This window comes from Physcomitrium patens, chromosome 8 (assembly GCF_059467195.1).
Source record: "Physcomitrium patens ecotype Gransden chromosome 8, ASM5946719v1, whole genome shotgun sequence".
Classification (NCBI taxonomy): domain Eukaryota; kingdom Viridiplantae; phylum Streptophyta; class Bryopsida; order Funariales; family Funariaceae; genus Physcomitrium; species Physcomitrium patens.
In genome coordinates this window covers 9,823,472-9,833,705 of record NC_143417.1, presented here as the reverse complement: position 1 = coordinate 9,833,705, position 10,234 = coordinate 9,823,472, and the positions used below count along the sequence as shown (strand labels likewise).

At 40.4% G+C, this 10,234-nt stretch overlaps 1 protein-coding gene and 1 long non-coding RNA gene across 3 annotated transcripts; both read right to left on the bottom strand.

Moving 5' to 3' along the window:
- Nucleotides 1–1,151: 1,151 nt before the first annotated feature.
- Nucleotides 1,152–7,121, bottom strand: LOC112285880 (putative glutamate carboxypeptidase LAMP1). Its single transcript, XM_024527204.3, has 12 exons — nt 6,308–7,121; nt 4,984–5,835; nt 4,689–4,756; nt 4,405–4,486; nt 4,112–4,204; nt 3,807–3,959; nt 3,442–3,516; nt 3,044–3,131; nt 2,819–2,902; nt 2,442–2,659; nt 2,157–2,306; nt 1,152–1,952 (listed from the first exon to the last, which is right to left on the bottom strand). Exons 1-12 carry the CDS (start codon nt 6,578–6,580, stop codon nt 1,758–1,760), a joined length of 2,331 nt encoding a protein of 776 aa, XP_024382972.1. The 5' UTR covers nt 6,581–7,121; the 3' UTR covers nt 1,152–1,757.
- On the bottom strand, nt 7,018–7,884 carry LOC149988462 (uncharacterized). Of its 2 annotated transcripts, none has more exons than XR_016504474.1 (2): nt 7,586–7,884; nt 7,018–7,408 (listed from the first exon to the last, which is right to left on the bottom strand). It is a non-coding gene; the product is annotated as an uncharacterized LOC149988462 (long non-coding RNA). The 2 variants fall into 2 exon arrangements; XR_016504473.1 differs by having other exon boundaries at nt 7,100–7,408; nt 7,571–7,884.
- Between the last annotated feature and the right edge of the window lie 2,350 nt (nt 7,885–10,234).

The following is a 10,234-nucleotide window of genomic DNA, read 5'->3' as shown; positions in this document are numbered from 1 at the left end:
TAAAAAGCTATGATATAAAAGCCTTACTAAGGTCTCTACTATCTTAAGTAAAACACTTCTATAAAAATCTTATTCTTTGTATATTGTATAGAATGAAAAGAAGCTATGAAATTGACCAATTTTATTTTTACTAATAGTCTAGATATGTTAGCCTATATCTTGATTTTAACAATTATGAAAATATAAATTATTGTTTGTTATTTATTATATTTATGTTTATGAATTAATAATATAATTTTTTAGATTATTGTAAAGATTGATTCTTAAGGTGGATCTATTTCAAATCCTCAAAAATAACACTATTTACACTAGATAAAATAGAAGGTGCATTCTACCTCAAACTTTCTTCTTAAGATATTTAAATTGATTTTTTGAAGTAAAAAGACATCAAGTGACACTTTTCAATATGTACCTATCAAAGGATTTAAAAGTTGTCACCCCTCGTTGGCTTTTCTAAATATAAAGACTTTACATAAAAAGTATTTTCTACTATTTTAATAATTTTAAGACAAATGCATCAAACATACAATCCAAAACTATGTAAGAATCCAAAATTTAAATCATCTAATATAAGCACACACACACACACACACACACACATATATATATATATATCTGTATATATATACTTATAAATATAATTTTTACATGCATGTTTTTATTTATTTTATATTCTTTTTAATATCTACGAAAGAATTGGCCTTTAGGTTTTCTTATTGTATTTTTTTTTTATTTGAATGTTTTCAAAAATATTATTTAAAGACTACATCACAAAGAACGTTATTTATTTTAAATTTGCTTTAACAACATAATGTCCACCCATACAACATGGTTTGATGGTCACAAGCAAAGCCTGGTTTTCAAGCTTTCGTGTTCGAACGTGCACAAACACATAAAATAACCATGTGGAAATGGTTTGAATATGCAGTTTACAGAAATGAGAAATCCAGGAAACACCCAGTTTTTTCATGAACGGAGATCCAAAGTCATCTATGTATTAAGAGTGCGAATTCCTAGTGCAACACCAACAATAGTACAACCTGAGGAACTTGGTTTGAAAGCCAGTATTACGAACTGTAGTTCAGTAACTACAATTAGACAAGACAAGGCATACAGTTGGACGTACAAGCAATCCTGCAATGTGGTAGACATTCTGTGAACAATAGTATAATATATTGTGAATAAAATGCAGATGCCCAGAAGCAACACTGCAAATTCTACCAGCAGCGAGAATGATCCGTTAGCAAGAGTAAGCCAAGAGCTACCGTTAGATGAGATACATATTGACTAAGTGGTGCTCGAAGAACTGGAAACTGTAGTCAAGCAATACATATGAACAATGCCGTCTTGTCAGTCAGCTTTCATAGGTGAAGGTTCAGTGGAAGGAAAGGAAAAGCACGGATGAGGACTAGAAAGTTGAGCATTGCGAAGAAACCCAAAAAACTCTGGTTAAGTTGCACATTTGACCATGTTGCTATCAACTACAAGCCATGCAAAATCGAAGTCTTCAGATTGAACTTCGGCAGATTCAGACATGTCCTCTCACCATTCTAGAAGTTGTCAAACGTGCTCACTTCATGCAGATTGTGTACAGACCTGTGAGTAGGCATCTCATTCACGATTATGTGCATATGCACCCAGCACTTTCAGATTCCACGTCCTGATCCGGCATAGCATAGGGGGCGATCTCAAACTATTCGGGAACGGATGACTAATTGATACAGATATTTCGAATTAAGCCGTAGTGCTGTAGACAATCACGTGATCTTGCCTTGCAGAACAAGCGATGCCCGCGTTATAACACGTGCACAACGGAATATTTCATGCTGCACTGCCGCCCACTTCGCTGTGTTTGCAGTATCGTTGCTGCTTTCTGTGGCCTGGTGAAAAGCGTCCCAGATGCCTGGGAAAGAAAGCGACCCATAGTTGTTGTTTGCAACACGTCCATATACCTGAAAACAACATATAATGAATAAGATGCAGTCTTCGAAGTACAAATTTCCATTGCCCTGTCGAGAACTTCAATGACCAATTTCAGTAGTTAAGTGAACCCGTTCTCACTGCCAACATATGAAAATGTTACAGTCGTGGACCATTTAAGCCCATTCCATTCTAACTACTTCCTGAACACTTAGGTTCCAAGTGAGGAGGAATACCAGATGCTTGTACCAAGATGCACCAGAAAGTCCATCACTGTCGAGAAACGCACGCTCTGCCCGCAGTAAGCGGTCGTTGAGTCCGCGCCGACGATACAGAATCCCCGAAGACAGTCCTGATTGCATTTGCATCCCTTCCTGCTTTAAGGCCTACACAAAAGTAAAATGTCGTGATCAAAGCGTCGCACCTTCTGTGATACAATTTTACGAAACTACAACCCGGACACCGCACCATATCCAAAATATAGTTGTGTCTCTAACTACAAGGCATGAATGCAAAATTACCTCGACTTCCTGAGCCAATTGGTGAGTCGAGGCTTGTAGGCCCTTGATAGACGAGAAAAGAGGTGCAATAGAAACACTTTCTGGAGCATTCGAAGATAAAAACTCAGAGTTTATTTCAAGGGCATATGAATGAAGCTCTTTCGCATAAGCCTCATACTTCATAGGCAGGATTTCGTCATCCGCAAGCCGCAAGGCTAATAATCCCCACACACTTGTCACTGCATAATGAAAATGCCACACCAGCTTCCCAATCTCATTTTCATGTATAAACCCCGCAGTTAAAGTGAACCAAAAAGTACAATTTGCAAGAGTTGTTGAATCAAGCGTGTTGCCGATGATCTTAAATGCACCAAATAAAATGAAGGGAATTCTCTTACCAGCCACGTGACGATGAAACAATGGATCACCGAACTTGGTCATCCAATTGTAGTTGTCAAAGGTACTATGGTACACAGGATAATCTGCACGTTTACACAACACGGGCTAAAGCCCTAAGAACACTAAGACAGTAGGATCATGCCAAAACTTAGAACATGTGATTGTCCAGAAAAGAAGTGAGTTGAGATATATCACGGAATACGTTTCAAACTGAAGATACTTACCAGCAGCAAAGAAAATATCCGTAGATGGCACGCCTGCATGCTGTAAAAAGGCTGCAAAATCTGAGCCCCCGCCACCTAACCTATCAATCTGAAACACGCATCTTCTTGTCAGGCTTCACATTTCAAAAGAGAAACCGAGCTCTACTTCTGAGAACAAGGGTTTGTACCAAATTGCTTTTGTTCTGTGCAAGTACCAAGCTACAGATGGTAATGAAGAATGAAGCCACGGCAACAGGACCCCAAATCAGTAGTAATGAAAATGAGAGATCTTAAGTGGGAAGTACGATCAGGATCCTCTCATTATCAAAACATACATATTCTACCATCCCCATAGTATCTATGCCTCAGATTCAACATGAAGTAAACAATTAGAAATAACTCAGTAGAAATTCACGTACAAAGGGGTTACTCTTGTTGCTTGAGACCACCCATGACTCGTACAAGCTCTGGTCGTCGTCATCTGGGTCTGTCACCTGGCGAACCATATGATCACAAATTGATAAATATAAAGAATTTCAGAAACAAACCACAATGAAGTATATATTGTTGCACTAGAAACACCATGGACAATTTGAACATGACAATTACTGCTTTCACAGGTAGCAGGACAACGGATTGTGACAAGCTAAGTAATCCGACAAAACTCTGTGATGCTACCGCTGCAATAAACACTTTTCACCACATAAGCTATTCGGTTTCTCATTCAGTGCCGAGATCTGCAAGCAGGTATACACTGAAACGATCATCCATACTTTGCACAAACCTGCTTTGTAATTTCTATTAGTAGGTCGTCAAGCTGCGGAGAGGCTGCTGCATTAAAACCTGGCCCAGCCACAGCGCAATCTACATTCATGTATGCAACTGCGCTCGCATCGAGAACATCAATGTTTTGCTCCACCCATTCAGTTGACCCTATCTGTCGACACCGTTCAATCCTGGTCAAAATTTAGTTCAATATTGTTCACTATTTTTATGGATATTGAATGCTGATTCATAATATTATGAGGATGACAATAACGCAAATGCAAGGGACATGGTAGGTTTCAACAAGAGCAGGACAGTGCAGACCATGCTGTATTCTTCAGCATCCCAGCTGCACAGCACAATGCTCCTATGAGGACGCCAACCTTGCTCCATAAGCTTTCCAAATCCCCTGGCCAGCTGCACATATTTCACGCTACTGATAAGGCAAAAATTGCTTTATCTTAACTAACAGTGCAACACACTAGCATACAATACCCGTCCTTAGAGACAAACTCCAAACGTTAAGGGTCAGGTGTAATCTGAAACAATCATGCAACCATAGCATCTCACAACTGCGTGCATCCAACACGCGTCTGATAGAAGGGCTTACTCATTACCTCTAAGAGTGTCGCTGTGCCACTGTTCGGATCCACAGCTCCAAACGTCCATGCGTCGCGGTGATTACCGAGCAGTACCAACCTGAACCATCAAATACGGTTCTATCAACATCACTGCACCAACGAAAATTGACTGCAGACATTGCAGTTCAGTCATGAACCACCAGATTCGATATATAAGTCTAAAAGAAAAAAAACGAATTAAGTTAATATCTACAGCCCCACTGATATTTGTTTACCACGGGGAATGTTATGAAAGAGAGAAAATTGTGCACATTCAAGACCTGTCGGGCTCTTGTGACCCCACGATTGTAGCAAAAACATTACGAATGGGAGTCACCGTCTGGTTGGCCTGCATACAACAGCCGGCCCAATAGAACTAGTCGTATTCAGTGAATGCATACCACCTGGGAACTGAAAAAAGAATGATAAAGATTTCAAGAAAAAGTCATTGTCGTTGCATTAAATATGGTCTATAACTGCCCGCCGATTTCACGATATAGAGAAAAGTAAGAACAAGTTAAGATGGTGATTTCAAGTAAGGGATGATTCACATTGCAATACACGCGAGTACTTTACCACATACGAGAGGTCAAGTCTCCCTGGACCACGGCCCAACTTGTATTCTGATAACTCAAGACCTCCTTGCCACTCAATCGGAGCTACCGGACCACCCAAGGACCTTAAAATTGGGAGAGCATCTTCGGCAGAGATTGGCATTGATGGGATTCGAGGCAACTGGGCAGCAGGGTCATCCACAGATAATCTTTCAGCGCCTGATTCGCTCGCCCAACCTGGCGTCTGGGGGTCACCAATTCCTCTAAACACGGAGCCTCGCTGCACACCACTTGGAGGTAACCATTGCGAAGAAGGATAGTACCCTTGAGTAGCGTTGTTTCCATAATCCAGAGGATCAGAGTAAATCACAACTGCGACAGCTCCTGCTTGTGCTGCATTCTCAACAATGTCCCCGCGATATATCTTAGCATATTTCGCAATAACGATAGCCCCCTCAACCTTTAAACCGAGCTGGGCAAGTTTCTGGAAATCCTCTCGACGCCCGTAGTTGGCATACACGACCTCAGCGGAAGCATTTCCCGACGGGGCGTATGCATGAAAAGTTGGGATAATATTTGACCTATTGCTGTATGGATCACCAGCAACAGCTTTTTCTTTCAGAGAGAATTTAATTGGTTCATGGTCCGGCTGTGTGAGCACCAACAATCGATGCAAAGGGTAAGTCAATAGTACGTCGTAATCCTTGTGATGCGCATCCAGGCCATAGGCCTTAAAAGTATACTCTACATACTCAGCTGTCTTGAAATTCTCCGCAGTACCGGCCACATGAGGTTCCTTGGTGATTTCCTTCAAGTGATTACTGATGCTGTTGTTGTCAATGGACTGAACAAACATATGTTGCCAACTCTCCTTCTGCAACACACAGATCAGGACCACTAAGATTAACATTCTAACAATACAACTGATCACTTTCAAACACACACCAGTCGTCATATTTTGCAATTGTATCTTGTCCAAAAGAATTATACCTCGACACTGTCTCAACAAAGAGTTCTATTCCTAAACCTTTTAGGAAAACATGTATGGGAAACTGGATTCGGGTAGCTACCAAATGCCGCACAATTGAGAGGGCGCCGCAATCCACGCGGCCGACTGCCAAGATCTTCTTTTAACTATATGTAGGGCTGAAAGAGCTACTGTGGAGAATCTTTCGTATTGACCGATTACCAGACTACTGATGCTCATGCATCATGCCTTTCGACTTGACAGAAAGTTCATATCCTCGTCCGTCTATACCAGTATAGTACTGGTGCCAGAGAACGTCTACTCTCACATGTTTACTTATGATTAACAAAGATTGAAGTCATGGAATAAAAGGACTTACATGAGAAGGGGCTGGCCGGAAATCCAGGAATAAATGCATAACAAGGACGATAAGCACAGTCATTGCTAGGGCGGCCGCCAAACAGAAGGCTCCATTCCTGCAGGCTTTGAATGAACCGCACGTGGGAGGCGAGGGAGATCTGTCCGTCCGCAAAGGCGCCGCCTCTCCGCCATCGTCATCTTCACCTGATCCTGATGATCGACTCAACCGCTGCAGCGGTCCAGGCAGTGTCCGGAGCACCAAGCACTGCACCCACCAGCTGAGCGGCTGCATTGCGGTGGCCGATTTCAGGAGCCTTTACTTATGCACTTCAACCTAGAGGGTGGGCGCACACGAAAGAGAAGCTACTACGGAAAGCAATCGAAACTTTTAAATTCATGAGGCGATTTCGTGCTAAATTGACTCCTACTTCGCAGAATGAATTATCAAGAGGAATTCTTACGAGGATTGGACACACTCAGAGTGGAAAATTACAGGGGAAATATTTGCAAGCGCATTGGGCGCTGAAACTGTGCCAAGCTACAAGGAGCGGAACTACAATTTCACCAATTTCTGCTGGTCGGACCATCCACGATTAGACATCTCGAGTGAGGAGGAATTCGATAACAATCACTGAAGAGCCGAAATACCCCTAGGTACGTTAAGGTTGCTCCTCCTCCACCCACTGAAATCAGAAAGAAACATCCCTCGACCGCGAAAAGTCCTGGAAGAAAAAAGCAAAAAACACAAAAAACAAAAAAAAAAAAAAAAAAAAAAAAAAAAAAAAAAAGGTATTGGAGAGCTATTCAGAGGTGATGCAATAGGTTTACTCTGTTGTCATACTCCTCCCACGCGAAGTGGTAAGCCCCATGTCAGTTTAACACTCTTCGTTTCAAAAATGAACAGCTTTAGCAAAAAGAACGCAACCGACGCTGATCGTGGCGACCACCTTGATCAAAAGAAGCTACCGATAAACACACTTCACACAGACATAGCAGCACTACCAACACCGGATGGTTATCCACTAACTTCCTGGTACGAATCCAGAAACCAGTAAACCGCGTTGAAAATTCGCCCCAACATCTTCAGCAAGAATATCCACACCTCCAAAACAACTCCAAACTGCACCGACCACACACACGAACCGCATCGACGTTAACACCAATGCAGCTGGGGTAGCAGCAGCAGCAAGGAGCCGCTCTCGCCTAACACCGAAAGCGCAAAACAGTCCGCAAAATATGGCTAATTAAATCCACATGCTTCTCTGATCACCATTACGGCAACCTTGAAATGAATCACCTCGCTCGCCGTAACTCCAAAAGAGTGAAACACATGATCCTCCAGTGTAGTGTCGACATACGCAACTCCTAGCTGTCCATTGACGCCGTAGGACGACGATGACGACGATGACGACGATGCGATTGCGATTGACGATGCTTTGTTTTTCTCTCTCTCACTCATCCTCTCCCTCTCTCCCAATCACTCTTCTTGTTGGGCATGGAGACAGACGCGCACCTCACCATCCTCCCCTTTCACTTTCTATTTTTGTAATCCTTTACCCCCTCGTCGATTCTTCCAATTCTCCAGAACTCCCTGAAACTTTCGAAATTTCGGTAAAAACAAATCCGCCAAGATGACGGGGGGCCCAGCTTTTCTTCCGCAGAGACGGGACCCACTGACGCCTCCAGAGAGAAGAAAAACAAAAAAACTACGAAAATTAAAAACACAAAAACAAAAACAAAACAAAGTCCTGAGAAATTCACCACAACGCCTGCGCAGCAACGGAGATCGTTCTGCAGGCTAGGACACAGAGAATCGTGAGGGGATTCCCCTCCAGTAGCATTCGGCACCGAAATGGGCACGGCCTTCAATAGCAGCCAAACTGGGGGCGATTCAGTTAGGAGTTATGAGTGGCACAGATTTGACTTGGACACTGTAAAATATCATACAAATGGGCTGCGATCATGTCAGAGATTATGCTGCTGGCTTGGCAAAGACGGCAATTTAACAGCTTTCGGCACTGAAGTGGCCCCCCCCCCCCCCCCGCCTCAATTCCATCTAACTAAGCTTGTGCCCTCTCGTCGATCCGTCTTATCCCTCCTCGCCTACGCCCCCCCTCGTATATATATATTGTTTTGTTACTATGTCTCAAAGTTGACGTGCTTATTTACTTTTAAGTATCTTGCACTTATAAGTATATTGTAGTAGAATAATGTTTATGAGGTTTTTGCTTTTGATATCTGTAATGTAAACCTTGTGACATAGCCTTTTAAAACAGTTGTTGAAATCTTTATTCTAACATCTCTAAGTCCTAAATAAAAATCACGTTATGTACTTTCTTTGTACCACTTATATTTATATGTATGTCTTCAAAATATTTTATTAAGGGTAAGAGCCCTAATTTGGAAAGTAATTTGTATTTTATATCTATAAGGAAAATATCATGGTTGCATAAGCATATGTAAAGACTATTCTGATTATTACTTTTTTCTTTACCTCACCAAAAAAATAATATCAATTTCATTTTAAGAAATAAGTCATTTTAAAAGAATCCACAAATTTCTCCTTCTTTTTCCTTCTTTCTTTATTCCTTTTTTTAAAATAAAAAATTGTATAATTTTATATCAAACATATCTTATTGTAGTTTTCTTTGCAATTGTTTGAATATCCTTTTCGGTGCCTTAAAAGTGATTTTAAAACTTTACTATTCTCTCCTTTGATAACAAGGCCTTACATAGCTTACTACAATGTGTAAAAAGTTTATAAAAGGTCTACATGGGATATAGTTCCATTAAGATCTTTATAGCAAGAATTTTTCCAAGACATTTGGAGTCTCAAATCATTAGCAAACCTTGGCCCGTTTTGAGGAATTTAAGGAAGAAAGAATCTTCTTGTAAATTTTTGAAAAGGATTTGATTGCTCATTCCAATATTCTAGAGAAATCCCAAGGGAATATATATATATATATATATATTGTGTGGACAAGCAATCCAAATGTATAAACTCTAATCATTACTCACTCACATAAAAAAACATCTCACATAAACTTAAATTAGAAATATAATACAATGAATTGAAGATAAAAATGCAATCTTGACTTTTAAAAGGACTTGTTTGGGTATACAATTCATCATTTTTATTATTTTTCTCATACATAACATCCAACCTTTTTACATGCACAAATACAACAAAATGCTTTACACAATAATGGTTGATTAAATATAAATCGTCTACAATTGAACTTTATCAATTCTAAACCCATGTCATTACAAAAGAAATAATATTGTATCGATTATGAAAATAATAATAACATCAATAATAATAATAATAATAATAATAATTTGATAGTGCATTCACATTGCGCATTGTACATAGATGGGATGCACACAAAAAGGAGGCCATTTTCTTAGGTGCCAAAATCACAACGTAATATTGTTCGAGCTTACCAAGTTGCCTTGTCACGCACATCCAAATACAGACCCATCCATTCGCACATTCATCCACATTTATTCATCCATAAATGTCCTTCCGAGGAATCATTGGAAGCATGTGTGCGTGGGAGCATATCCATCTGGGGATGGGGCCTTTCAAATAGTGTGGGGAGCTGCTGTGTTAGGGTACAATGGGTACCACCATGTTAGCGCACTCTAGTTGGCTCCCTTGTCCAGCCCATCCATAAATATGCTCAATTCTCGCTTCCAACAATGATCCAACACATGGAACACATAATTGTTGTACAATTTGTTAATAAAATAAAAGAGGTGGCTCCTTTGAGTGTATCGTTAGTATTTGTTAGGTAACACTAATTCTTTTAAAGTAAAGAATGAAAGTAAGAAAGTAAGAAAGTTGGAATTGACTATGGTTGCTTGCAACCCAACTACGTCATGAGAGTGGGTATTTGATTCAGAAGAATAAACAGCATTTTGCTTCATTTCAAAAGTGAAAAAT

Bases quoted from the DNA above. Each gene is read 5' to 3' on its own strand.
- LOC112285880 (XM_024527204.3), bottom strand. From the start codon at position 6,580: ATGCAGCCGCTCAGCTGGTGGGTGCAGTGCTTGGTGCTCCGGACACTG. The intron at 5,836-6,307 runs GTAAGTCCTTTT...TGTGTGTTGCAG, and splicing joins TCCGGCCAGCCCCTTCTCAT to AAGGAGAGTTGGCAACATAT. The intron at 3,960-4,111 runs GTCTGCACTGTC...CGGTGTCGACAG, and splicing joins ATGCTGAAGAATACAGCATG to ATAGGGTCAACTGAATGGGT.